This window comes from Drosophila sechellia, chromosome 2R (assembly GCF_004382195.2).
Source record: "Drosophila sechellia strain sech25 chromosome 2R, ASM438219v1, whole genome shotgun sequence".
Taxonomy (NCBI): domain Eukaryota; kingdom Metazoa; phylum Arthropoda; class Insecta; order Diptera; family Drosophilidae; genus Drosophila; species Drosophila sechellia.
The window spans coordinates 17,809,793-17,837,692 of NC_045950.1; the positions used below are offsets into that span (position 1 = coordinate 17,809,793).

Consider the following 27,900-nt stretch of genomic DNA (forward strand, 5'->3'; position numbering starts at 1 on the left):
TACCCTTCTGGGGTTTCTCCTTGTTTTACTTTTTTATTCCAATCCCGCTGCCTGGGATTACCCGTATTCAAATCAGCTGCAACGCCCAATTAATGTAAGCGGACACATTGTTGCATACTAATGAGTTTGGAGGAGGACGGCCAAGATTCTAAAGGAAAATCGAAATAAAGATGTGCAGAACGATGTCGGCTACAAACTGGTGGGGCACTAATTCAGTGGTCAGACTTTCGATTGGATTTAACGGGTATAATACGTCAACTATTAGTTTTAATTGTTTAAGGAGTGGTGTGAATAATCCAAAAATTATACATTTTTGTTTATAATACATATGTGTAATTTCACTCCCACTTAATTATTATATTTATGTCTTTAACTTAACTTTGGTCATGTTACACCCACTTAGATAGCTCGTTATAATTAAAGTTGAGCCATTTAAAGAACATTAACTTGCAGACGACACTCGTCTCTGGCTGGACCGCAAGTTTTTCTTTGCCTGACAAATGATAATGTAATGTCATCATATATTACGAATACGCACCGTACTCCCACCACAGCCCACAGCTCAATTACAAAAACTTATAACTTTGAGCTGGCAAAAGAAATAAAGCAAACTACAGGCAAGTCTCGCAAAACAGATTTACACATACTCGTTACTAATGAAAGTTAAAGATGGCGCCGCCGGAAGGAATCCGAGAAAAGAGCAGAACTTACCCTGGTTTTTCCCAATCCAAGCTATGGGATATGGCTGTATGTATGTAGTGCAAATGAAAGTTTTTGTGAAACAAGCAGCAGAGATTAAGAGATGTTAAGACACAGGCAAACTACTTAGGATTGGTATTGCGACAAAAGAAAGAGGAAAAAGTAAAAGGAAAGCTGGGGCGGCGGCAAACAAAAGATTAGTGTCTGGGATGGCAATCGCATTCGAGTGTTCCTACATTTGCCAAAATTAAACAATATAAAGTTTTCATTGGACCGCCAAGCCGAACAGAAGGAAACTTTGCTCCGCATGTCAGCGCCAAATATGTAACTCAATTAGTTTTTCCGCCCCTCATCCAGCTCATTCACAGTGCACAGAGAAAAAATATGCCAACCGCAAGCACATATTTTCGAACAAAAGAAAACTTTTTATTAACCAATATTACCGAATAAACCAAAGATGCCAACTCCTGCGTTTGTGTTTTATTTAAATTAGAGGACTTATAGTACCCCTACATATATTATTCCAGCTGACCCCTTCTTTAATCAAAGCCTATGGAGACCAAAGTCGCTATCGGTTGTATTTGCAATCAGAATACGCTCTGAAAACAATCAGCACTCAGCTAGTTTCGCAGGCAATTGAGCTGGTGGACTATATGGTGGAAGATCTGATCGTCTTGGACTCGCAGAACTCCATTGTGTTGGGCTACTTGGATCGTTTCGACCCCTTCACTGCCGTAGAAGCGAATAAAACCGAGCATAAGCTAAATGCCTTCTATGGCGTGATTGAGGAGTATCTATCGAGGCCCAGTTGATTGCCCTTTGCCTGCAGCGCAACGGATTCGATCGATGGAAGCGCACGGTTCAGACCCGGACAGCCCAACTCCAAAAGCTAATATACCGGAAGTTGAGTAAATTAACGAAGTCTTCTTACTGTTATTTTTTGTACTTTAAATTTGAATTTTGGTTGCCTTGTATTAAGTTAATAGATAGCATTTCAAAATTAAGCTAGATTTTATTATTTTTTATAAATAGACTAAAATTTTTCCAATGAGCATATGGATGCTCCTAGTGAATCTGTATCTGGGCACATTCAATTTATAGGATTTTAAATCGCATATCCTAGCACTACGAACATATTAATAGAAACTTCAATTAATCATCGTCCAAGCTGCAGTCCCCGCAGCCGTCGCCACAATCGCAACATCCACCCCCGCCGCCTTCACCATCATCACCACAACATCCTTCGTCGCAGGCGAGGCACGCGGAGCAGGGGAGTACACAGCAGCCGCACAGGCACAGGAGCGGCAGACAGATGATGAGCAGGCAGCAGAGGAGCACCATAACAACGATCAGGACAATGATACCGAGAGCCATGCTACCCGCCTTGGCAGCCTCTGTGGTGGTGGTGGTGGCGATCGTGGTGCTCCAGGAGGACGTTTCCGCCATCCCCCCTTCTACCGTTGATAATGTGTCATCCATGACTAATCAGTTGTTGACAGTATTAAAGTGCTTAACGTTTAGCTTATTGTATTATTAGAATAAATTACAAAAAATTCAGACAAGTATGAGTGTGTATTCAAAGACTCCTTTAGCACAATTTTCTCTTGTGACCACTTTTAATCTAGCATCATATTTCGTTTTTAATATATTTAAGATCCCCATCTACGAAAGACAAAAGCAAAGAAGCTTATGGGCAGAGGTGTATTCGTCACTTCTCTGGGGGTTGCCACACGAAGTGACTTCTAACGATCAGTCGCATTCAAAATCCTTTCCACAAAAGTGCTCATTAAACCCACGAACACAGCCCCGGTCATACAATGCCCATTGGATTTGTATAGAAATTAATGAAATCAAAAGCATTTTTATATGTGTGTTTAAAGTCACTTACAACCATAAATATACATTTGCATGATTTATCCTTAATGTATATGGTTCAGTTTGCCAACTTTTTTTCCTGTGCACTAGCCGATGCTCCTGCTAAAAGTTTATGTGTAATACATTGTTGTTTTTGCGGTTCTTGTGGCCAGCTAGCCGGGCAACCAAGTTGTCCATCCATCCGAAAGTTGGAGGTTTGTCCATCCCCCACACGATGCCAATCGCCGGTTTCTCTTGAGCGTTTCAATTATGTTAGCCAAGTTCTTCTGGCTGAGGGAGTTTGAGATCCCTTCAGGATCCGCCACCGCAGTCACATATAAATTTCAAGTAATTGCTTTCGCCCTTCAACGAAAGTCAAGCCAAAGTTGTTGCAAGTAATTGCCATCTAATTGCTTATTGAAATTTTTTCCTCTAGTGGCCGTTGCTCTTGGATGTTCGCCAAACTGGTGGCAGAAAAACTCCGAGAATGTTTCGAAATGAATTGAAAGTGATGGAAGACTATTGAAGGGGAAATCTAAGTTTGCGGAAATCACAGATTGAAGTAATTATGTAAAAGATTAAACCTATGTCGATTAAAGGAGTCGCGCTCCATCGTTAACTTAACTTTCGATTACCAAAGCTGCTGACTCATGACCAAATCGATCTGACCCCTTCCATGAGAAAAGGGATAAGGAAATGGAAGCTCTTCACTTTATTGAATCCATTTCTGTTGTTACTTTCAATTGATTGATTTTATTTGGCTTTGGTCCGACTTAAAGTAGCCAAATAACAAGTTAAAGTTGGACCAAGCGAAAGATTGATGGACACATTAAGTGTGGGTTATGGGGATGCGAATGGAGGTCCGGATGAGAAGGGTGACACGGTCCTCTGGCGCCAGAAAGCTTTCGCCAATGAAGCGGAAATCACACAAAGATTTGCCCATATAAATGTCTACTTTGGCTTTGGCCAGATCCATTTCCTTATTTGTTGTTCGTCGCGGTGATGTTGTTGTGAATGTGGATGCTGCTCCTCTCGACCACATTAACCGGAAGCGCCCGGCAGGCAAACTTATGCAAACTAAGCGAACAAAACTTGGCCGAAGAATGAACGGCGACTAAGAAGCAATCCCGGCTGGACCGAGACGATGTCCGAAGTTTTTATGCCGCCGGCTAGGACAAAAAACTGTCCGAAGGATGCGATGCACTGAGAAAAGAAACTATGTTAAGCTAAAACATTAGGGAAACAGTAAGATGCTCTACAATGTTAATCAGCTAAGAAATAAGTTATATATTAATATATGCTTGCTAATGCAAGCATTAATATTATTTATTATCCATTTCGTGGGTATTTAATTTTAACAGCTGGTATTTCCGCGCAGTGTACGGGAAGGCGTTGAAGATGTGCAAAGCTTTTGGTCGCCCCTCTTGGCCGTTCGCCTTATTGTACCGAGTGTTGACTTTATATCCTTCATTTAGTGGACATAAAAAGGATATTATTAAAAGCTTAGAAAAGTAGCCATTTCCGCGCCGTCCCTACACAGCCACCGAATTGCCCCACCATTGCAGTGCAGAAAATACATAAAATATTAGATGACTTTTCAAAGGGAATACAATACAAGCTGATTTCGACCACACAAGACAATGACAGTGGATGTTGCCCTATTGTTCTTTTTTTTTTGGCCTGCTTTTCAGTTGCGGCTCATTTGTTGGTTTTGGGCAGCGACAAAAAAAGTGCTGTTGCCAAAAGAAACCGTTCGTAAAAGGTCCATTATAATTATAAATGAGTTTAGCGCCCATAATACTTTTTATTCTCTTTTCAAATGGATCTCCCTGAGTTCCAGGCAGGTCCTGCTCCTGCGATGATGCTGTTATTACCCGGGGTTCTTTTTGTCAAATTGACTGCCATATTTTAATGAGCCAGTAAAATTGCTGGCCCAGTTATGAAAGGAGGCCAGCAGATATAGCCAAAATGGTAAATGGCCCCAAATTGACAAAGAAACGTTAACTTTTTGTTGCTTGCTGGTAAATATTTATACATTTCCCTTTGACTTGATACCGTTTGGATTGCTTTGTCTTCCGAAATGTTACTCGAGGGTAATGATAGCCGATTTGGAATTTTTACGAAGCTATTTAGGATACGAAATGGAATGGCTAACGTTTTATTTGCGCTAGATGACAAAAGGCTTTTAGAAATCAGTTAGATTGCAAAAGGGAAATGGTGAGATTGAGTCAAATTTATGAATTATTATATACTGCTTAGCTTTCAAATAAATGCTGTATACTTAGCTAGAGCTAGCTTAAATTAAATTATAAATTTATTGAAATGATTGCTTAATTGCGCCGTTGGATAAAGTGTTTCGGATTGGCCATGTGGTGGACTTATTTATAGTCCCATAAGTATTCCCTTTGGCTCAAACCATTTGGTTCATTTTCATTAAAATACTTGTTTGGTCAGATCCTTTTCAGCTGGCGCATATGTGCCAAAAAGGAAGGAAGGATGTCGCCCCACTCCCTTCGTCCCTCGGTGTCTGTGCGCAATATCCTTTTCAAGTCCTTTGGCGGTGGTAGGAGTTCTTTTTATTTGGCGCTGCCACTGCTGCAGCGCAGCAATGCGTGTATAATTGCTCAGACAATGAGCAATTGTTTTTCATTTTCCATTTTTCAGTGTTTTTTTCGTTGTTTGCTTGTTGATTGCTGCGGCTCCCAGTTTTTTTCGCCACTCATTTGTTCGCTCTCCACGTTTTCTTACTTGTTTTTGAATTTTTCACATTGTTTGCATACATTTTGCACTCAGTGTTTCGGGCTGGTGTCCGTGTATTTGTTATGCAAAGAGGCCTCAAAGCGCTCCCCTTTCCACAATTTTTCCCCATTTTTCCGCCAATATGAGATAGGTAGTACACAATATATATATATATATATGTATATGTTTGTCTGCGAGCGCTTGCCATTTTCCAAGCAAATTAGTTTACAAAGGACGACAAACCCAGCCTATCCGCCCGCTTTTCTCAGCCCTCCTGTCTTTTCGAACTGAAATTGAAAATGCATTTTAAAGCAGACGACGTCGGTGCCGCGGGCTAGAAATTATTTCATATATGCCAAGTTTATTTACGTTTATTGTTTGGCCAGACATTTGGGGTAGGGGATTTTTCCATTCCCGTACACACAAAATAAATCTTGCTTATTAATTTCAACAAAAACCATATATCTATGCTAGTTTGACAATTTGATTTATAGATATCATATATGACGTATAAATACTAATTTTTTAACGAGGTTTTTAAATGATGTAGTAACTTTTTAATTTGGTATTTTAACATTTTTTCTGCGCAGTGCCCTGTTTTTGCTTGTTTTTGTTTGTTTTGCTGCAATTGGCAGCTGGAGTTGCTTATAATTAAGTGCGAAAATTGGCCACAGGTTCGAGTGGAGTCCCCACGACCCGAACCCCAACTCCGACCAGTCCTCAGCCTAATCCACAAGCACTCCCACAGATGCATGCAATTAGTTGGCCATTAAAACAGGGCAGCAGATAAACTACAGTTGCGACTGTATCTCAAATTAGTTGCACTTATCCCGCAGACTCCTTGCAACTTTTGCGCCCACGTCGCCTTCCAATCAAGCCTCGTTTTATGACTCAATATTTGGGCACCACGGTAGTCCGCAGACAAACTTGCCACACGGCAACAATTCGCCACTAATTTTAGCGCCATAAAAGTTCTGTTTGCCGGCCATAAATGTCAAAGACAGCGGGTCAGATACTATATAGGAGTATTCATAGGGCGCAAAGGCAATGGAGTTCTCGTTTCATTAGTCGCGAATTATGACGACCTGCCCATGGCCGCGCCCCCTTCGCCCACCGCCTATTTTATGTTCCTGTCTGAGCAATGTGACAAATTTGGTTTTATTTTCGTACCGCCGCAGACACAAGTCCTCAGATACAGATACAGATACAAATGCAGATGCAGATATTTCGATTTATGTTTGCAAGTGCGGGGAAAACGGAGTGCTGATACTTTCATTGCGAAATGGGCATGGCAAGTTTAATTATGTTTGTGTTTTGTTCTCAAGCGAGCATTAATTCTTTTCCGTGTTCAGCGTGCACTGAAAGAAAAATATTTTTTTAAAAATAAATAAAAATCAATAATAAGGTAAGTTATTCATTGTATTACCAGGCGACCATAGCTCATTTCGGAATTATACATATTATTTACTTATTATTTCAAAGCACCATATATCTTAATTTTCTCAGTGTTCCAAACAAATTGCGCAGGAGCAAAGAAATAATTCCTGCTAGTTGCCATCGCCTTCATCATCAACTTCATCGCCATCGCCTGGGTCTCAGACTTGTTTATCTCCCCAAACTCCGCAGTTTTCTCAGGGGCGTATCAAATGTGACAGCTTGGCAAGAAGAACTTGGCATGGACATGGAAGTACTTTGTACTATCGCACTATATGTGTGTGCTGCATGGCTTACGCAGACAATCAAAATTCAAATGGAATATCGTACGAGGTATGCTGCGTGGATGATGACGAGACAGTTGAACATTTTCTCCGTTCAAGTTGCATTTACTTGAAGTCTGCGCCTTGCGTTCCCCAGTTTTTGTGTTCTGAGTTGTTTGAAATGACGACAACTATATCCACACATGCCAGACGAACTAAAGACCAAAGGAGAAGCTGACTTCTCCTGACATGATTTTAATGCTTCTTTGTTAATTTCAGTGCACTCAGAAAAATGTTGATTCTTTTCAATTTTAATTGAATAAAAGCACATCTCCTTTAGAAAGTGCATATTTACTACTTACATTAGTACGAAAATTAAAAAGTTAAAAGTGGTTATGGTTTTTTTTCGCAGTGTTCTTTTGCCTGATTTTTTGATGTATGTATGCTTGTACAATTGTCTGTGCTCCCTTAACCCCCCCCGGAAAAGGTGTTGCATAAGAATGAGCGTTTATCTTTGACTTACACACACAGCATTTGTTGTCTGCAATTAATTTTTTCGGTGGCAAGCCCTTTGACAATCAACAAAGAAAACCTGGAAGCAGCTGAAATGCTTTTCTGCTGTGATTCTGGGAAAAGTACGGGCTTTTAAGAATATCCACGGTATTCGGTTACAAAGAGTTCTGTCTGCTATTTAAAGATTTCCAACCCCCAGAAGTGTCACTCAAAGCACAGCACGCCCCGCGCACTTAATTAGAAAACAACGTGGGTGGTTTTTCCAGAATGGGCGATTCGATTAAAAAGTTTTCCAGTCGCAAGGCAATTGTCAGTTACATCCACTTAACCTGATGGCGTTCCGAGAATTTTACGACAGATTAACGAACGATTAACGGTGTAACGTGGCACTTGGCAAGCAGAACGTGCTCGGGGATTTCGAAGCGGAAAGATCCAAGCGAAGCCCAAACGAAACGAAAGGAAACCCCAGGGCGCTGGCGGCGGTGCTAGGAATTTATATTTCGCAGGTGATTTGTCGCATAAACTTCGAATAACTCATAAGAGTGCAAAAATAACAAGCGGCACCCACACAACGACTCTGCCAGAACGCCAGAAAGTATGCAATGAAATGCCTCAAACTTGGCGTCGCTGGCAACGCGGCGTATGCGTGTTAAAAACTTTTTGCGGAGGGTGATTTCCCGGGTTAAGGTGGGTCTCTACCAGAGTTTGTTATTTCGCTTGTTTGACTCTTCCTTTTTGGGCTCTACCCGCCCAGTTTTCCCGGCTTTTCAGCGCCCTTTTTCAGCATTTTGGTCACATTTTACCCGCATTTTTTGTTTTTTTTGTTTGTTTGTCAGTCTCGTATCTCTAACAATGCGTAAATTGTATCTTAAGCGGGTGTAACTTGTATACGGTTGGATTTGTATCTGCCTTCCGTTTAGCGGTTGACTTTTGCTGTCTTTTTTATGCTGGTGGTGAGGTGAATTGTGGTCGATTTTGGAGGATCTACTTACCTATGATGTAGTTACTTATTTAGTATCCAACCCATTCGATTAAAAGTTCAGTTCTAAGCTATAGATTAAAAGATAGCCCTAGCTTCTGTGGCGTTGTTATTGTTAAATATTAGAATACGCCTACATAGTAATCCTTTCCAGCTTTAAATTTGCTTGTTAATCATAAGCAATCACGACGGATTTTTATTCACCATTTTGTATCTCAATTTCCATTTTCGCCTTCAGATTTTCACATCCTGTGCTTTTTGCAGCTCGCTTGCCCTTTGAAACGCAATTAAGATTGGCTCCACTCATATGCCAGCTGCTGCTGCCTTAGGGCGTTGTAAGCCCGCCCCCTTTTCCGCCCATTTTCCGTGCCATTTTCGTCCCTATTTTCCCCCAAACCCAGAGCACTGCTGACTGCGCTGCTTTGTCGTTTCATTTGCATTCTTATCGGCTTCTCTGCCATGTTTAAATGTCGCCAGCATGAAAGTTTTTTTTCCCCGACGAACTCTACACAATTTTTTTGTTGATTTTAGAATGTTTCTTCTTGTGTTTATCTTTTGTCACATGTGAGTAGGGAGAGAGCAGGCTCCACGTATTTTATTTTCCATTTTTTACTTTTTTTTTTTCCTCATCTCGGCAGCTGTTGATTTTTGATATATGGGTCCCTGCGGTGTTGTTTGCCTTCGCGTGAGTGGGAGTGAACTGTGACTGCGAATGTGAATGGGAATGTGACTGGTAGTCACATTTCAATGCGTTTGACTTTGGTGTGAGCTTAAATACGCATACGTCAAGTGGTGCGGATGTCAGGGGTTCTATGCGGTGTAATCAAGAGTCAGAACAGGAAATTTAGCCAACGGCAAGAAATCAAAGGCGGGAAGTCTTCAGATAAAGGCTTCGATAAGGCACTGTCACATTTTTTCGCCTTTCCACTGAGCCAGATGAATTATATGCTAATGATGGTGCAGAAGCCTTCAGCACAACAATTGCTACACTTTCACTTGATTTACGAAACACGATAATTGCGGCCATCAACAAGGGAGATTTCTCCATTTTCGTTTGGAATTTTGTGGCCCGGCTGGCAAATGTTTACAAAATGTTGGTCAGCTGCAAATTCAATCGAAATCCTAGGCGACTTCATTTCGAGCAAATTGTTATTTCAATTGTCAGCACTCCTCCTCTCCGTATGCAGTTAATTTTGTGCTTGTGACTGCAATAAATTTTAAATGCACATTTCCAATGAAAGAAGCGAACCGAACCCAATGAAACGAAACGGAAAACAATTTTGTGCAATTTCACTAAAACGACATGGCCATGGTGTGCAAAGGGGGTGGTGCTTGCATTGCAGTGGGTCAAAGTGACACACATATGGTCGTATGGTATGGCCAAGTCCTCGCTGCAGGACCTCCAACAACAATCGAGAATCGATGTCCTCGGACCTTAGGAATTCCGAGCTCCGCAACTGACGACAAATGAAATTGTTGTTGGCAAAGTGCTGCGTTTAAGGAACACACACACATTCGCTCGCATATTGCATTTGTATATTGCATTTGGCCAGCTATCCCACTTTGCCATTTGCCGTTTTATGACTGTTTTTAAAGCAATTTTCTATGAGTGTAAATTTGGTATAAGTTGGTCCTTTGCGGCCGGAATTTACACTTATTTTGTTGTGGCAAGTGGAACACATTTAATAGCTAAAGTTCTGTGGCTTTCAAGCATAGGTGTGGAAATCTAAGTATCTACGGGAAAAGTGTAACGATTGGATTGGTGCATATTATTACTTTTACTTTTGACAATCGAGAAATGGAAATCTAATATAAGTGAAATCTTGCTGACAGATTTTACAGATTTATGAAATATTTCTAAATTTGTGCCACCACCGACATTTTGGCAAAGATTTTGAATTTTAAATGCGGCTAATTGGGAATAAACTCATTAGACGACAGGCAACCACCCTTCCAACCGCCTTTCACCGCACACACGAGAATTGTACGTCCTTGTGGCAGACTGATGATAGCATCCCCACTCCCATTTCCATCCATTTCCCAACGTTTCCATGGCAAATTTCAGCGCACATTTGGCTTGTTATCATTTTCATGGTTGGTGCGACACATTGTCGATGGGATAGAGAGGGGGATATGGCGGCAGAAAGAGACGGCTAGCTTGTTGGCTCATTTGTGTGCGCATTTATTGGCTTTTGTTTTGGAATGGAGGTACCATATATTTTAATTATTATGGAAAGCAAATTGCATAATTAAAAATGTTAAAATCATTTTAATTTTTAATTACAATTAATTCGATGCGCAGCTTTTTGAATATTCCAATGAAGCGGAAAAAAAAGCCAGAAGGTAATAGAATGGGAGTCCACTAATGGGTTAATTGCCGGCACTGAGATTGCTTCACACATAGAAGCGAAAATCCCGTAGTTGAGATCCCAATTAATGTACCATATAGAGTTGACTTAGAGCCGGCGCTGTTATCAGGAATGGTTTTTCAGGCCAGACCAAGGATTTTTCGACCCCGATGATGGATGGTCGCTTGCATGTGAGGCAATCAAATGGTCGTAATGTCATCAACACCAGCCATAAGTGGTCAGCAGGAGCAAAGGACCTCGCACTCACACACGTGCACACATGACAGCATGATGATGATGAGTCACTTTGGTCACGAAGCTATTTTTACGCTTGATTACACGATAAATGAAAATCAAACGTTTGATTGCTTAATGCCTGGGACTAAGGGTCATCCGCACTGGCATCAACCGCCCAGCCAAAAGAAGTGCTGCAATTTCGCAAAACTATAAGTCTCTAGAGAAATGGTAGATAGAGTGCAGTGTAAAAAATGTGCTACAATCTCTTAGATATATCTTAGATATGTGATTTTAATTATGTAGACAAACCAACTAACAGTTTCTTCATTGGAATGTATCTAAAGTGAATTTATAATATGAAGCAGATGTATGTTTTGGATAGTTTTTTTTCAGTGTATAAAAGCGGGTTCAGTGAGTGAACATTTCAATTATTTATATGCTTGCTTGCCCCCTTCCCCCCTACCCCTCCTCATTCTCCGATCAGCGTGGGTGGTTGGCTGTGCAGATGGGGTGTTCGCGTATGTGCACGTGTATGATAGCACCAAGAACTATAACACTTGACTGAATTCTCCCGGTTACCATTTATTTTTTGCTTCCCCTGGCCGGACTTTGACTGATTTGATGATAGTTGAGTGCGTTTCAGAAAGTTATTGCCCAGCTCCGAACCAACAGACAACAAATTCCTCTTGGGGTCGAAGATGGAAATCTGCCTTCTTCGCACTTTGATTGATTTGTTAATCCACAAACGAAATACAAATTAAAAGCTTTTTGTTTTGCTCCACTCCAAGACCCGCATAAACCGCTTATGTTAATTAAATTTTAGGGGTTACTCAATGTTCTATGTTAGGAGCCACCGCCGCAATCAATCAATCCGAAGAAAAGTCTTAGGAAGTAGTCCTTTAGGTTGTTTGTTTTTCTTAGCTTTCGCAACTTAGTTTAACGCAAAATGTATTTACATTTTTAACTCAGAACGGAAAGGGTTAAGTCATTGGTGGGTCGGCATTCTACCAAATTGATGAGTGGGGTTAGTTGCTTGTGAAAGCTTTCTTAAACAAGAACTGAGTAATCAATAACCAAAAGCATCTTAAGATAGTTGAAAATGTATCGAGGGTCCCGTTAGAAATGAACTTTTAATGGTTGGCAATTTTAATTGAGTGAATTTTCTTGTATATTAAATAACTGAATAGTTAAAACATGCTTATAATAATCATATTTTCAATTTACCCTTTTTATGCACACCAATATTTCGGTTTCTCCATGTTGTTTTGACTTATATCACTGTTAGTTCCACTTGAACACCTCTATAAGTCTATCGACACCTGATGAATGCTTGGCTGGTTCCAAAAATCGTGGTATCTCAATGTCGGTGACATGTTTCCACCCCAACGACTTTCAAGTTCAGTTCAAGAGTTTTCAGTTGTGCACATTTAATTATATCGCATGCGAGTTAGGGTTAAAGAAATAGGTGTAGAAAATATACAAGCCCCCTTTGGTTAATCGTTGTATTTGGCACTTCTTGATTTGGTTCCAGTCCACCGCCCACTTAATCTTAACCATCCACCCTTCAAGGTCTCCCCAGCTGGCAGTTGTGCACTCTGGCAAAGTTTGCAGTGTATATCAGATCGCAGATGGCAGCGTTGTTATCATAGTTCATCTCGGCCACCTTAAACTCTGGATTAATGGCTATTTTGAGGACATAGGTGCCGGGAATCAGGTCTGTCACATCCACCCATTGGCAGTCCAGATTGTACAGGTACACATCCGAGCAGTTAATGGATATGCCTGTGTGCAGAGATTAAATTAAAATTAAAAACTCTAGGTTATAGTAAAGCTTACCCTGATCTCCATAGTTGGCGCAGTTGTATTTCTTGGCAACTCCCGGCAGACAATTACTGTCCTCCAAACAGAAAGATGCCTTGTGTCCCTGAGCCACTTTGTGTCCTCTTAAATCGAAGATATCAAAGGTGGCAAACACCTCCATGCTGTGAAAATGCCTAGAGAATTGTGAAAGATATGGTTTGGTGTAAGTAGTATATAGGTTTGCCAGAATTTTTCACTGTGTACTCACATATGGCACATGTGCCACTCCCATTGGCTCTTCTCCTTGAATGGCCGGAAATCCGCATTGCCCGCATTGATGGCAGCTGCCGTAAACTTGAGCAATCGCCTAGATCGATAGCGCCAGTGGGGATCATCCCGCTGGATTTGATACGCCTCGTTGGCCACACAGTTTTCCTCCATGGCGCACTGCATCAGCAGCATGGGTCGATCCTCCAGATGGGCCGTCTGTTCGATTTCCAGATAATCCACCACCAGATCGGGGGCTATATAGTCACAGATCACAGCAGCCACGTGCTGCCGATTGCCATGGCAGCTGATGATACCCTGACTTGCATCATGATGCAGGCAGTCAGCCAGTTCCGTTTCGTTGCCATAGCACTCGCTGCCACTCAGCACGGTTCTTGACACATTGGAGCCACCAAAGAAATCGGTTTGGAGGGCCTCACTGGCATAGCCCAGATCCAGCTGTCGGCACACGACATTGGCCTCCAAAAGAGACCAGCCATCGGCGCAAACACTGCCCCACCGACCACCATCCAAACTGACCTCCACACGTCCCTCGATCCGCGATCTTCCGCCTCGCAGTCTTACATATAAACGTGATCGCGAGTGTATCGCGTATTTGGGCAAATCCTCGTCGCGGATGATGGGTGTTGGTACGGGGATCAGTCCATTTTCCGGTGGGTAACAGACAACGCCAGCCGCCTCTCCAGGTTCACAGTCATTCTCGCCCCAGCCCTCGAAATGGCAATCCACTAGTTCGTGCTCGTGACCTTCGCAAAAGAGGTTGTCCATCCAAAAGCGACGACGAGCGGGTCCGAAGAAGCCACTTTTCGTATACCTTCGCATGCCGGGGAAACCCATTTGTCGGCACACAATGTCTGCTTCAGTGGAATCCCACTCGTCATCGCAAACTGCTCCCCACTTGCCATTGTGCAGGACCTCAATGTTGCCTAAAAATATATTTAAATGTGAAAAAAAAATCTATTTACTCTCTGTGATGTGTTATCAGTAGTCGTAACCATAAACTGAGCCCAAATCCTTACCTTCGTACTCATTATCTCCGCCCACCAGTCGTATGGCTCCCTCCTCCTTGTTCAGGACCTTTGTGTACCTGTGCACAAAGCGCTGGCGCTCCAGTCGAGCATCCTCCAAGGATCTATGCTGCACGACTGCATCTGCCAGGTGAATGGCCAGTAAAGTCAGGCACACAAGAGTGGGCCCCATCTTGAGGACCTTTCGATCTTCGAGTGCGCACATTTGTACGCCGCGGCGTTCGCATGAGAACTGAAGCTCAACGCAAATATTTGAACGGCAACAGAATCATTTAACTATGAACTGGCCAGATGCAAAGATACATAGATAGACGGCTAGATGGGTAGGTAGGTAGGTGGCTTGTTAGGTACATATTCAGATATCTGATGCGGTTCAGAAGCTCGCTCATCTGACGTCATTGGCCGCCCGACGAGGGCGCAGATCGAGAGTTAATATCTGGAAAAATAAAGCTGAGAGTGCGGATCGCAGTGAGCACCGAGCACTGGCGATGCCAAATCCGGAGCTGAATCTATTTCCCGCACGTATGCATGTCACTTAATGAGTTTTTCAATTTGAGGCAACACTGACATTGCCGTTGTCTAAGCGAATTGGCCAATGGTGCACTGAGAAAAATGCTTAAGTCCAAATATTAACTAACATATCGCAATAAGGAAAGCTCATAGTAACAACGCAAAAAACATCTGAAATACACCAATTTTTTAAGATACATTTGTATCTTACTGTTTAAATATGACTTTTGTTCGGTGCACGTCGAAGGCCAAACAAATATTGCTCTATAAACAAATGCGAAAAGGAAGCACTAACCCATCTAGTTTATCTCACAACAATAAACCATTATAAGATATTTCTCACACCCATTACAAACATTTAATGAGAGCTTTGTTTGAACCCTGAACCCGCCACCTCCTCCCATCCGTAAAATAATGCATTGCCAAATCCAAAAATGGGAATGAAAATATGGAAAACGAAGCCATAATTCCGACTCCGAGTGAACACGACCCACATATGAATACAAATCTGTTGTACGAAATTTAACTACACATTGTATTGTATCTGGCTTTGAGTGAACAAACCGGCTAAATCATCGTCATCGTGGGGAAGCCCATTAGTTTTGGCATGCAGCCATTTGAAACCTTGCATGCAACATCATGACATTGACAATGAAACCATTGCCACGGAAAAACGAAATAAAAGAAAAATAAAAGCTCACTCACTGCTTTTTCCTTTGTGGGTGAGAGTAGTGGGGGGACATGGGTGGTGGCTCATTAGAAAAAGTGCCAGCAGCATAATCGTAATTGGAAATCAAACTCGATTAGGTCAGCTGAATAAATGGATGAAAACCATTGGAGCGTGCCTCCACACATTTGCTAGATAGATTTTCAAGATCAATGTGGATCAGCAACCGGTAGTTGTCCAATCAGTTCGATGGATGAATGATAGTTCGTTGTTATAAATAAAATAGGGCCATTTCCATGAGGAAAACAAGCTCAGGAAATAGTAAAATATAAAGTAAAAGAATCCTAAACTCAGTCCTTTGATAATTAATTAAATTTTATTTCCATGTTCCTCATAAAATCCTAATTCATTCTACACTCACACATACTGATTAATGAACATTTTTATAAACAACTCGAACGCATAACTATGCCATAACAAATATGTGTGTTATAAGGTCCAATATGCATAGAGTGCTATATGTATGTAAATATCCTTGGATCTGCCCGCACGAAACGATCATAAATATTGGCCAGAGAAATTAATTGGATAAACGTTTTATGATATTGAATTATGATGGCCAAAGGAGCAGCTCCATGGCTACTTGGCCATTCGAAATATTCCCACACAATTCAAAGGGGCGAAATTTTATGAGTGCGTAAATTCCATTTGGATGGCCGCAAGGGCTAAAAGGGCGCAAAGGACATGGCGCAATCCTGGCGCACCGTCATGCACCAAGGTAATAAAATTCGATAGAAAATTGTGTAATAAAATCATTACACACAAGAACCAGCAGCAGAAACAATGTCGGCTCCAGCTCCATTCGACTTGGCATCTTCTGCCAATCCGGGCACTAAAATCAAACGGGTCCACCAACGCCGCAGGCGTCTGACCAATCTGCAGCACCTCCGACTCCTGATCCTTGGGCTCCAGCTTCAGCATCAGCTCGCCTCCTCCGGGGATATAAAAAGTGCGGCAACGTGAGGCGACAAGTCCAGAGCTGCCAGGAGCCTCCTCTGGCCAACAATAAAATGCGAGATTCGAGGAGCGGATGAACAAGAAGTAACGACAAAGTGGAAACCAGCGGGAAAATAATTTGTGTGGGAGTTAACCACCCCAAGGGGATGATTTCCACTGCGGCAGATGAGGAGGAGCAGGAGGAGGATAAGGAGGAGGAGGAGGCGGCGAAGAACAAGGCCCAGAACGGATAAAAAGATAAAAAATGGTAAAGGGATATTGAAAGGCGGTAAATTGCTTTATTACTTAAGTGAGCCAGAGATGATTAGGTTCGCGCTGGCCGCGGTTGCTGTTGCTGCAGTTGCTGCCTTCGGGGGACTCATTAAAACGGAGTTCCTAAACCGGACTTAGGAAATTGAAAATGAGAAAGGAAAACGAGTAAAAAAAAAGAACAAAGGCCCTAAGTGGTAGTAACAAAGTCTTAACTTGTAATAATATAGTTAGAGCAACGGATTTGATAGTTTAAGCTAATATTTAACTTATGATTTCTAGGAAGATAGATTTTGACATCTATACTTTATCTTCTATGGCTATAAAGTATATCGCAGATCTTGCAAAACCCATTCTTTCTCAATTACTAACTGAGAACCATAACTTAATTTGCAGCAAAGACATTAAATCTTTTCATAATGATATCATACAGTCGTATCACACATAGCGTGGCTCATTTGGACATTAATAAAATTGGATGACGCGCTGACAGCATAAATGTCACCGAAAATGCTATAAAAACTAAATTATAGCCGGCATAACCATGATTCATGAGCGGGAAGACCTCAAGTGCCCCACCCTTCGACCCCAGCCGGCGAAAAGAAATCGTAAAAAATATAAAATGCCAAATTTGTAGCTAGCTTATGGCAAAAAAGATTATTAATTCTTAATAAGAAGGCGTGGAATGCATAGAGGGCAGTGTGGAAATGGAAACAAAACAGAAATTCTATAAAAAATGTGGCAAGTGGGGCGTGTGTCTATATGGCTGCCTTGAAAATGTGCCAAAAACGCAGAAATAAATACAAAAAAATGAAAACAAAACATAGAAAAAAGTTCACAATCACTGAATGCCCTGGCTGAAATACCCTTTTTTATGGGAATGCCATAGATTCTTTTTATTTTTTTCTTTTTTTGGTGGGCACAGAATGAAACCGAACAGAAATAATAAAATTAAAATGCGCATTTTGCTTGGCTCGAACTCAGTCAGTTGGACACAAAAAGTCCGTAGCAATAAAAATAATAATGAAATCAAAGGAATAAAAACAACAGAGATACAGATACAAAAACCTACATAGGGCCAGACACGATGGATGGGCTAAATAGAAAAGGCAGCTGGTTGAATTGAAGTCGAAGGACATTGGGAAAATTGCTGGTCGGTTCTCGTTGCGAATCATAATGAGCTTTGCGAACAATTTTCGTTAGCTGAATAAGAAATTATTTCATTGGCGTTTGGAAACCTAAAACGAGAGTGGTACTGAATATTTATAAACATGTGTTCCAAAGCCTTAAAGTTGGTTTTAAAGTTTGCATGGATAATTTTAAAACTTCTTTGGCAATGTAAAAATGATTTATTGAAGCGTTCAAATTCAATGGAACTTCCTGGCAAGCTGACGACATTTTATTTCTATTGAATGGCTTCGCTGGCATGCACTCAATATCACAGCGAATGTGTTTCTGATATATTGTATTCGACTAACAGGTGGTCCTTCCGGTCTTGAATTTGTTTTACTTGTTTTAAACACATTTTAAAAGAATTTTCAGCAACTTGCTCACAGATTTTTACATGGCAGGTTTGTGACTTCTGACATCACAATAAAATGTAAATCCAATATATGGTTAGTCATAAATCCTATGACGTCCCTTTCGGCAAAGTAGCTATATTTTATTTAACTTTATTTCATTTTAATTTCGGCTTTGCCTTCCTTTTTTTCAAATTTTTAGCCCAAGGCGCTGTCTTTTTGCCAAGGATTTGCGACAAAACTTCGCTTATTTCGCTTTTTCTGCTGTCTGTCTGCCCAGACAACGTGTGTAAATATTTATTTTTGGGATACTGAAATTCATGTACTCTTGTAAGACTGCAGCAACGAGCAACTAAAAATATATTCATAAAACAAAAGCCAACATACGCCAAGAGAGTCAATAGAATTGAGTTTAAAATGTGCGCATGGAAATCAATTAATTTTTTGTCCCAGTTGCCGCTAATTGAATTTGCCCATATCGCAAAATACACTACTGAAATAATAAATAATAAATCCAGTGCTCCATTGTTCGCCGGAGAAACGCTAGTTTGAAAAATGTAGCGAGACACATGTTCCATATCATGGAATTTGTCCCCGTGCCGGCTAAATGAATTATGTAACATGTCTAGCCATTTAGTGCCATAATTCAAAGCAATCTATGCCAGCCCAGACAAAATAGTGCCCATCACTGGGCGTCCTCCAATAAAAATGGGGCGTGGCAGGGCTTTATGTGAGACCTAAATTGCACGCAGTCCAGACAAATTGCATTTGCATAGCGTAATTGGAAAATGTCGCGTACGAACAAAAAAAGTGATTGAAAAACTATAATTTGTGCGGCGGCTTTTGGGGGGCTGAAATAAAAGACATATCTAAATGGATTAAAACAGGGAATGTTTTTAATCGTGCTAATTTTAATTTACTGCTTACAAAAGAATAACATTGAAAATAAGGAGCGAAACTGGTTATGCTTAGAAAATTCAATCATTATGTATATTTTTCTGGCCCCCGTTTCCAAATCGCTTAAAACTAGTAACTCCAAATCTTAAAATCCCGTCTTAATCCATTGGACAATCTCCATCGGAAAAATGCCGGTGGCCGTGCGGCTGGTGGAGGTCTTGACCCTGATCACCATTATGGGTATGATTGCATGCATTGGTCTCAGCGTGATCCTGGCCCAAAAGACACTCAGCATGACAATTACATTTCTCGAGGTAAGCTATGATAGCTTTCGTTTATAAACGTTTTCATTTTCATACTTTTGACATTTCAATTGCGTGAAGCCCGCAACGAATATTGCCGATATGGTGCTAGTTGTAACCGAGAAAATTCTGGTATCCTCGCTGCTCTGCGTTTTGAGTCTCACAAATGCGGTGGGAAATGCCCTGCATGTGGCTGGAATCGCCTGATGATCTGTATCTTGCTATATATATCAAACTTTTTCTGATCGATGTTGTATGTCTCATATCCCAATATATTGCTCGCCGCACGTTTTATTTTGCCATTACTGTCCGTCAGTTTTTTTTTTTCGTTTTTTGGCCAACTTAAACGCGGCACCGCTCACTAATATTCAATCAAACAATTTTACGCCCCAATAAACTTTTCTAACCTGCGGCTGGCCAAAACAAAAGTGCAAAAGACCAAAAAGAACTCAGTTCAATTGCAGCAAATTTGCGCCTGGCGAAAAAAGGAATTGGGGAATGGGGAGCAGCACGAGAAAAATAAATATTTTTACCACAAAAGCCAATTTGCCCGCACAAATTTAAACTTCGCTCGAGGATGTGCATAATTTTTGGTGCCTTTTTATGAACTTCCAGAGGGGTCCTTTCACTTTGTTGACAGGTTAAACGATCATGCGTTTTGTCTATCTACTGCCTTACATCAGCTCTATATGATTTTGGCAAAATATAATAATATAATATAGATTTGTGTTTAAATTTAGTATAACTTACTAGAGGGTATGCAATTCTTCGCTTAGCGGTTATAGCCTTATTCCCTTTTCACTTTCAGCCGCCTTTAAAGTTTTAGCACCTCATTGCAGCTGCTTATTCTATTATTTAGTTATTTATCAATGTTCTGACTTTAGTCTGGGCTGGGCTTGGGCTATGGTCCAATCCCAATGGGATCGCCACGCACAGCGGACCACAAGGCCCCATCCCCCATCCACCTTACCCCATCCAGAGTCGTCTGAAATCGAGCGTAGGTGTCTGCGGTTGTAGCTGTTTGCATGAGCATTTTTTGATTTAGTGGCAATTTCGTGTGGCAAAAATTGCCGAGTGCCCCAAGGGTAGACTTGAAAACAAGCGGATTACAGGCGGAAATTGAGGCAGAGCGAGTGGAGGAGCTAACAAGCCGAAAACTGGAACAATAAGCAGTAAAACACCTCAGAGAAATCGGCATGTAAGTGGCGATCGCTGGAGCCAGATCATATCCTTCAGCAAGAGGTGATGCCAGCGGGAAATACCAGTTGGCCTATCTATGGCCTTATGATTTGCATCATAGAGCTTTAATAACCTTATACATAAACTTACTTAATTTAGATTTTTTTCTTTAAAAAAAAAGGAACATGTGTAGTTAAGGGACCTTTATTTGCAATATAAAAATTGGTTGAAGAATGAACTCAATTTCAAATCAACTTATTGGCCTCCTCAACCTCGGGATCTGCTTCTGCTGCTCCATCTGCAGTGGTGTTCTCTTGGTCTCCCTGTTCGGTGGTTTCCATAGGGGAAGCTGGTTCCCAAGCAGCTTCTGGTTGGGCACAGGAGCAGGCATCCTTGGTGTTCTCCGCAATCCAATCGTTAAAGCTGCCCACTCGCGTATAAACACCCGGGGCATTCGGCTGGGCACATCCTTCGCCCCAGGACACGATTCCTGCCAGCTGGTAAGCGTCTCCAGAGCCCAGGACATGCATGGGTCCACCGCTGTCTCCTTGGCAGGAGTCCTTGCCACCCTGCTCCACGTAGCCGGCACAGATCATGTTGTCGGTAATCTTGGACTCGCCGTAGTTGCTATTTCGGCACTCCTCTTGGCTGAGGATGGGCACCTCCACCTCCTGGAGGGTATCCGAAATAGGCCCGCCCTCACTCAGAGCTCCCCATCCGGTGACCACGGCAGTTTGACCCGCATAATTCTCGTTCGGAGTGGGCATGCACACTGGATGCATATCGATGCCAAGACGAACTGGTTCATTGAAACGAATCAAAGCAATGTCACTGTCAAAGTTCCTGGTGCTGTACCTCGGGTGGATGAGCACCCTGGAAACACGACGATCCACGATCTTGACATGGCTATCCTGACGATTGTGCTCCAGCAATCGGACCGTGATCAAACGATGGTAGAAGCCATTCACACAATGGGCAGCCGTTAAGGCATACTGATCGTTAACCAAAGAGGCGCCGCAATAGAAGTTACCAAACCACATGAGCATTATCATCCAGGGATACTCATGGACCTCCGTCTCCTGACCTCCGACGATGCGATGACGGGTATTGATATTACCACAGGAGCACTCTGCGCACTCCCTTTTGGCCGGAGAGCTCCATTCTGCTGGCACCTCGGGTCCCAGGATCGATTGAATCCAGTCCAGAAAGCTACTCTGCCTTAGTTGAGCTAGATTGTTTAAGATCTTCTCAGGCTCGGAGGCGGAACGCAGAGAGGGCGTGGCACAGACCAAATCGCCCAGTGCTGTGGCAAGAATTAGCAGAAGATGAAAATTACACATGGTGTACTAACCTGGCCAACTGGCAATTGGCAACTAACCAAATGGATCCTGGTCACATGCAGCAAGAAGACTGATGAGAACCAGAAGTGCCAGCCGCCAAGCCAAAGAACTGGCTAGACCAGAATCCCCAAAGGAAACCGGCTCCCGAGAAAGGTTAGCGCACTTTATGGAAACTTTTCTTTTAATCAATAAATATAAAACAGCTAGAAAATGGGATCTTCGACGAAGTTGAAGCTGACTTACTCTTGCAAAGGTGGCAAATAGTTTTGGAGCATATATCCCAAGAAAGTGCATAGTTATTTTCGGCGAAAATAGTTCGTTACTTGGGATATGGGATTAGTGATTTTGGAAATAACAAGCTTTTTGTAATGAAAACTTGTCTTTCAAACGGTGCTATTGCATGTTGAGAAGACATTAGAATTATCACATTGGATGGGAGATACCAATTCTGATATAATATTAAACATTGCCAGCCAAGCAAGAGTATTGAACTATTAATAGATACAGAAATAGCCAGATGGTCGCTACTTGATCTTCTTGGTCTCCTGCTGGCAGAGGCAAGCCTGTTTGGTGAGGTTCTTGATCCAGGTTCCGTAGCGATTCACTCTGGCATAGACGCCAGGATAACCGGCCTTGGCACAGCCCTCACCCCACGAGACCACGCCGGCGATCTGATGCTCTCGCGTTCCGCTGGCCACGATGTGCAAAGGACCTCCACTGTCACCCTGGCACGAGTCCTTGCCACCCTCGTCGTATCCGCCACACAGCATGTTATCCGTGATCTTGTTGCCATAGCGACTCTTGCGGCATTCGTCCTGCGATAGAATGGGCACTTGAACCTCCTGCATAAAATAATATTCAAATACATTTATATTGCATTTTATACTTCAATCTTAAATGGGCTAACCAACCTGAAGGGTATCGGAAGTGGGTCCACCAACTTTGAGCGCTCCCCAGCCAGTGACAATGCCATTTTCGCCCTTAAAACTTCTGCCCGGCGTTGGCATACAAACGGGATGGAGCACATCGTTGAACTCCACCGGCTCATCCAACTTGATGATAGCTATATCGTTGTCATAGTTCCGGGCATTATACTTGGGATGCGTGATCACCTCGGCCACCTTGCGGTCGATCTTTTGCATATGCGACATCTTGCGATCATGTTCGAGTAATCTCACCGAGATTCTTTCCTTTCGGAAACCATAGACGCAATGAGATGCGGTCAACAGGAATTGATCGTTGAGCAAGGAGGCGGCGCAATAGAACCTTCCCCCATATAGCAACATGGCCACCCAGGGATACTGATGAACCTCTGTTTCCTGACCACCGACGATTCTCTTCTGTATATTGGCTATTCCGCAGACGCAGTCGCTGCAATTCCTCGGCGGATTCAAAGTGGGCGGGGCCGGAGTGGTTGCCCTCCTGGTTGTAGTGGTGCTGGAAGATGGGGCTGGTGTGGTGGTTGATGTCGTGGATGCCGCGTCCGGCATCATGGAGCTGCTGCTCAAGGTGGCCAGAGTGGCATTTTCCGAATCCGAGCTGCCGGGACGTTGAGGCAAAAGTGAGAGAACCCATTGGATAAATGTATTCTGCGATTGTTTCAGCAGGGGATTCGCTGCCGTTTGGTTCGTGGAATGATCCTGGCTGGCTGATTGGCTTGGACCGCAGCTTAAGGCCAGGCAGATCAGCAGACACAACCAGGCTCGATTCATTTCTCTAGACTTTTTCCGGCTTTCTCCACAGCGACACCACCGATTCACTCGCGTGGCTCTCGGCGAACTGATCGCCCAGCTGCTTGGCCAGCATTTGAAAGCGGCATTTCACCCAAAAAAAAGTGGTTCTGGCCGGTGGCACGTCCACTTTGCCAATCCAATCCGCACAGAGAGAAACACAGGTATTCTCTATACCTATAAATTTATTTTAGCCAATATTGAAGCTTTCTAGATATTATAAACGACTAATACTAATATCATAATATTTATACTACAGTACAGTAAAGTATTATTAAACATATATCATTTTTAATTTATTTTATATACGGAGTATACTTCCCAAAGTTGGTGAGAATTTCTCGCTGTGCATTCTCGCACTCCCCTTGAATTTGCATTTGTATTCTGCGCATGCGTGGGCGCCTCAGGGCATCCACACTATCCACCGCTTGACCATGATACTTCAGTCGGTTGGCTGGCAAGTAAAACTCAACAGAATCGGAGCCACTCATCCACAAAAGTGGGCTTTTGTTGTAATTTGCGCCACTGAAGTAGCGAAAGTTTTTTTCTCGCTTCAAACTTATTGAAATGAATTTTTTTGCTTCTTTTCCGTCCGTCCAATCGATCGCTCGGCGACGCATCGTAATTTTACTTTCTTTTGATTTATATTATTGGGGCTACTTCTCGGCGATTTTGTGGGTCGGCTGGTTCCGTGTTTGTGTGTCGACAGCTATAACAGCTGACAATAAAAAAAAAAAACAGCAACAATGCCACTGACAACAATAAATTTGTGGCACTGTTTACATTTACATCGTTTACGTGGTTGGCTTTGCCAATTTGGCCGACTCATGGAGCTTGGGGCGTTTTAAAAACAGGCTGATATCTGGGTTAAGAACTGTGATCTTACGTAGAAGAATTCCAAAAGGTTTCGAGTTTTATTCAGTAATTTATTATTTTCTTTATTATATATCAAAAATAACATTTTCCTTTAGCAAACGCTGTTGAGTTGAGTTCCAACATTAATTACCCTTTTAGCTTCCCAAGGAGAAGAGCAATCGTCATAAAAGCAAAAATAACCTCCCCCAAGACATGAAACCGTCAGGCTGGACTTTCCTCCCAGCAGAGATTAACGATGCAGCCGACTTGTGGCATCCGCACGTGTCCACTCCAGTCGTGAGTCATATTGGTCATGGGCTTAAGTAGCCCCATTCCACTGGATCATTAAAAGCAACTTGTAGGGCTGTGGAGGCGGCGCCGTTGCGCCTGCGCCACTTGGATGACCGGCCATTGATGGATGGATGGTCGAGGGTCTGCCCTGAAAGGCGGGGAGAATCGGAGGAGGTCTCCCCGAGGAGTCGCCGGTTGGAGCAGTCATTAGTATGCGCACACATAACACTTGGCATATTAATTGTCCGCGTAATGTTGGAGGCAGATGCAGTTCGAGTGGAGCTACATGGAGTTACAGTTTTGACTGGATGGTGGGGGGCATGGGCTTGTGGATGATGATGATGACGAACTAATGTCAGTTCAGCGGAAAAATCTTTGTGGTATGCAGAACTTGATGAAATATAGTATGCGAATTAAGCGCGGGCTTTTAATTGAATTCCCGGTGATTTTTCACTTTTATTTTAATAGATCGTTAGCATCACTGCTGGGCAGTCCCATCAAAGGCATAGTCGCTTGCATTGCCCAACCGCAGTGCACGCAGTTAAAACAAAGTGCCATTTGCATAATGCCCCGGCTAGACAAAACCGAATGAAAAACGCGGAGAAAAAAAACGGGCGAACAAGTTGCATGTGTGAGCACATCTACATATATGTTAAATGGGAGTGGGGTTATTTACGATCCCGAGGAAGGGACCTGCACTTGGCGACGCAATTATGCAAGGCCCACTCTCCGGTAAACGTGACCACCAACAGAGTGACTCTGGGACTGATTGCCGGGAAAGCCTGCCCCTCCACCGAAGAGCTGGCTCTGGCAGATTGGCTCTGGCGGACACGATGGCAAAATATGTTAATTGGCATTGTAATATGCACATTAGATGTTGCCAACTACTAAGCGCTCATTAAACAAGCCCAAGCTCATGCTCGGCCAATTACAGCCGGCAGGTACATGCCAAAAAGTCACCAAGGATGGGTGGCATGTGATAAATTGGGGGTATATGAATCGATTATAAAGCCTGATTGCCACTCCGATGCTGGGTCTATCCTTATAAGGAGTGATTATGGCGAGAAAATTAATCAAAAGGCGGTAAGTAATGTTTTTATAACTAACAATAATAACAACTAGTGCACAAGTAACTCATCAAAAGTACATAACCATATTATAATATATCTTAAATTCAGCTTTTGTGAATCCCAGTAGCCTGTGGAATATATTTTGGCAGTCGTCAAAGGTCTGAACCCACATACATCATTACACCTTGAGTTATTCAGAGCACCAGACCTAAATGGGATAGTTTTATGTTTTTCGGCTTTTTTGTATTTCGGTGTAAGTTTGTGAGCTTGTAACCGGTCCAAATTTTAAGTTGTGTTTTAAGTTTTTGTTGGACAAGTAAGTTGAAATACGCCTGTAAGGTTAGAACTTGACTGTTAATTCTAGTTTGCAGGTCGCTGCCATGTTTTACCATGTATCCGAAAGAGATCAGTGCGTCATCGAGGAATACCTAAGATGCCCCAAAAGCGATGTCCTCCAATGGTAGAGTTGCGGTGGACGGCGTAAGTTGCGGTTGCTCCAATGGATCTTGCCGGAACTGCGGTTGTTCCAACTGCCAGAAGAGGCATCAGCGAAACGAGCGAAGGACATAAGGCTATCCGTGTATTTTTGGATCACCACGGTGGTTAGGAAATCGCGTTGCTCAAGGACTCGCTAATCCTGGCCACCGCAAAAATTAACTTTTCGACTAAGACATTTTTGAGCTATTATTGGATTCAGATTATAATAGCTCTCATATGCTGGGATACCCAACACTGGGATATCCTATACTTGGATAGCATATACCTTGGTACACTATACATTGGTACCCTATACTTTGGTACCCTAGACTTTGGTTCCCTAGACGTCGGTACCCCATACTTTGGTACCCTCCAGTTGAATACCTTCACTTGGATACCCTACACTCGGATACCCCACAGCTTGGATACCCCAAATACGGATAACGATTGACTTGGATTCGAAATATATAGGATAGGTTTATAGGATTACTTGAATATCCTAAACTTGGATACCCCATATTTGACTGTTATTAGGACTGCTGTTCCCAGACTCAAGAAGGAATCGATGATTTAAAACGTTTGTGAACGTTAATTAATTAAAGACATTAATACGAGCCAAATTTTCTTCTTTATTTTTTCGCAGTTTTTCCAGTTTTTTTTTTGTGCGATTTCTCTGCACATTAGGTTGCTTAAAAGATAATTTCATTTCAGAAAAGTCGATCTCTTAATTCCACTGGCTTTAAGGATGTACATTTCCCGCGGCAAGCCGCAAAAAACAATTACAAAATTGTTGGGCAGTCGTTGGGTGTCTGACATGACCTGACCCCGAGTTTTTCGCCAAAACATCGAGCGCACATGTAAATGGAAAATTTTTCACAGACAGTTGGGTGCGTGTAAAAAATTTCACTTTTGATGCGCGTGCCGTGGCGCAAGGTGTGGCAAAAAAAAGTAAAGCAACATTTTAAAACATCCAAGAACTGGAAAATTTTGAGGTAACGCCATAACAACATTTTCTGAATGTTGGGGGTGCATAGCAGAGGATATTGCAACATATTTGCATAGACAACCATTAGGGCAACGACGACCATTCAGGCACTCAACCATTCAAGCCATGAATGGCTATTACACCGAATAGATTATGTTTTGCTATGCACGTTAGCAACCGGCTGCCATAAAATTTTATCTGCCAAGTTAATTAAGCCGGTAGTTAGCCGTAGCCAGTCGACTACTGGGAAGCTGGCAACTCGCAGCTGAACTCAACTCAACTCAACTATCCTGGAATGCTCCTGGCTCTCCTGTTCATTTGCAGTTGAAAATTTAATTAGTTATTCCATTTGCGCGCCACACTCGCTTTTCATTGCGGCCATTCAGACAGCTACCTCTCATTTGCCGGTCAACCCAAAGGATTCGCGAAAGGAAAATGAAACCGAGCTTATTTTTTTAGGTTTTTTTATGGTCTGTGGCGGTGTTGGTTTCGATAGAGAAGGCCATGAAAGTAGACACGAATATCTGATCAAGAGTTTCCACACCTTGGCTGGGAAATCAGCAGAATCGCATCAAAGCTCACGCAAGGAAAACTTTTTTAAGGTGCATGCAACAGCCGGAGTCTCAAGT

At 42.5% G+C, this 27,900-nt stretch overlaps 5 protein-coding genes and 2 pseudogenes across 6 annotated transcripts; 3 read left to right on the forward strand and 4 right to left on the reverse strand.

Moving 5' to 3' along the window:
• Nucleotides 1-741: 741 nt before the first annotated feature.
• LOC6615438 lies at nt 742-1,800 on the forward strand (annotated as a pseudogene).
• Nucleotides 1,728-2,275, reverse strand: LOC6615439. Its single transcript, XM_002039785.2, has one exon. It carries the CDS (start codon nt 2,176-2,178, stop codon nt 1,852-1,854), a length of 327 nt encoding a protein of 108 aa, XP_002039821.1. The 5' UTR covers nt 2,179-2,275; the 3' UTR covers nt 1,728-1,851.
• Nucleotides 2,276-12,468: 10,193 nt separating this feature from the next.
• LOC6615440 (lysyl oxidase homolog 3A) lies at nt 12,469-14,428 on the reverse strand. Its single transcript, XM_002039786.2, has 4 exons — nt 14,174-14,428; nt 13,135-14,080; nt 12,903-13,060; nt 12,469-12,848 (listed from the first exon to the last, which is right to left on the reverse strand). The coding sequence occupies exons 1-4, from the start codon at nt 14,385-14,387 to the stop codon at nt 12,631-12,633; spliced, it is 1,536 nt and encodes a 511-aa protein (XP_002039822.1). The 5' UTR covers nt 14,388-14,428; the 3' UTR covers nt 12,469-12,630.
• Nucleotides 14,429-19,106: 4,678 nt separating this feature from the next.
• Nucleotides 19,107-19,650, forward strand: LOC6615442. The gene is made up of 2 exons (XM_002039788.2): nt 19,107-19,356; nt 19,426-19,650. The coding sequence occupies exons 1-2, from the start codon at nt 19,231-19,233 to the stop codon at nt 19,549-19,551; spliced, it is 252 nt and encodes an 83-aa protein (XP_002039824.1). The 5' UTR covers nt 19,107-19,230; the 3' UTR covers nt 19,552-19,650.
• Nucleotides 19,651-20,768: 1,118 nt separating this feature from the next.
• Nucleotides 20,769-21,946, reverse strand: LOC6615443 (trypsin-1). The gene has a single exon (XM_002039789.2). It carries the CDS (start codon nt 21,861-21,863, stop codon nt 20,769-20,771), a length of 1,095 nt encoding a protein of 364 aa, XP_002039825.1. The 5' UTR covers nt 21,864-21,946.
• An 80-nt stretch (nt 21,947-22,026) lies between these two features.
• On the reverse strand, nt 22,027-23,638 carry LOC6615444 (trypsin-1). Its single transcript, XM_002039790.2, has 2 exons — nt 22,775-23,638; nt 22,027-22,705 (listed from the first exon to the last, which is right to left on the reverse strand). Exons 1-2 carry the CDS (start codon nt 23,573-23,575, stop codon nt 22,388-22,390), a joined length of 1,119 nt encoding a protein of 372 aa, XP_002039826.1. The 5' UTR covers nt 23,576-23,638; the 3' UTR covers nt 22,027-22,387.
• Nucleotides 23,639-26,182: 2,544 nt separating this feature from the next.
• Nucleotides 26,183-26,900, forward strand: LOC116800616 (annotated as a pseudogene). The gene has a single exon (XR_004361509.1). The product of XR_004361509.1 is annotated as an uncharacterized LOC116800616 (transcript).
• Nucleotides 26,901-27,900: the final 1,000 nt, after the last annotated feature.

Excerpts from the sequence above, each read along its gene's own strand:
- LOC6615439 (XM_002039785.2), bottom strand. The coding sequence starts at position 2,178 with ATGGATGACACATTATCAACGGTAGAAGGGGGGATGGCGGAAACGTCC.
- LOC6615444 (XM_002039790.2), bottom strand. The coding sequence starts at position 23,575 with ATGAATCGAGCCTGGTTGTGTCTGCTGATCTGCCTGGCCTTAAGCTGC. Across the intron at positions 22,706-22,774 it reads CCACTTCCGATACCCTTCAG|GAGGTTCAAGTGCCCATTCT; the intron begins GTTGGTTAGCCC and ends TATTTTATGCAG.
- LOC6615443 (XM_002039789.2), bottom strand. The coding sequence starts at position 21,863 with ATGTGTAATTTTCATCTTCTGCTAATTCTTGCCACAGCACTGGGCGAT.
- LOC6615442 (XM_002039788.2), top strand. The coding sequence starts at position 19,231 with ATGCCGGTGGCCGTGCGGCTGGTGGAGGTCTTGACCCTGATCACCATT. Across the intron at positions 19,357-19,425 it reads TGACAATTACATTTCTCGAG|CCCGCAACGAATATTGCCGA; the intron begins GTAAGCTATGAT and ends AATTGCGTGAAG.
- LOC6615440 (XM_002039786.2), bottom strand. The coding sequence starts at position 14,387 with ATGTGCGCACTCGAAGATCGAAAGGTCCTCAAGATGGGGCCCACTCTT. Across the intron at positions 13,061-13,134 it reads GAGTGGCACATGTGCCATAT|GCATTTTCACAGCATGGAGG; the intron begins GTGAGTACACAG and ends ACAATTCTCTAG. Across the intron at positions 12,849-12,902 it reads CGCCAACTATGGAGATCAGG|GCATATCCATTAACTGCTCG; the intron begins GTAAGCTTTACT and ends CTCTGCACACAG.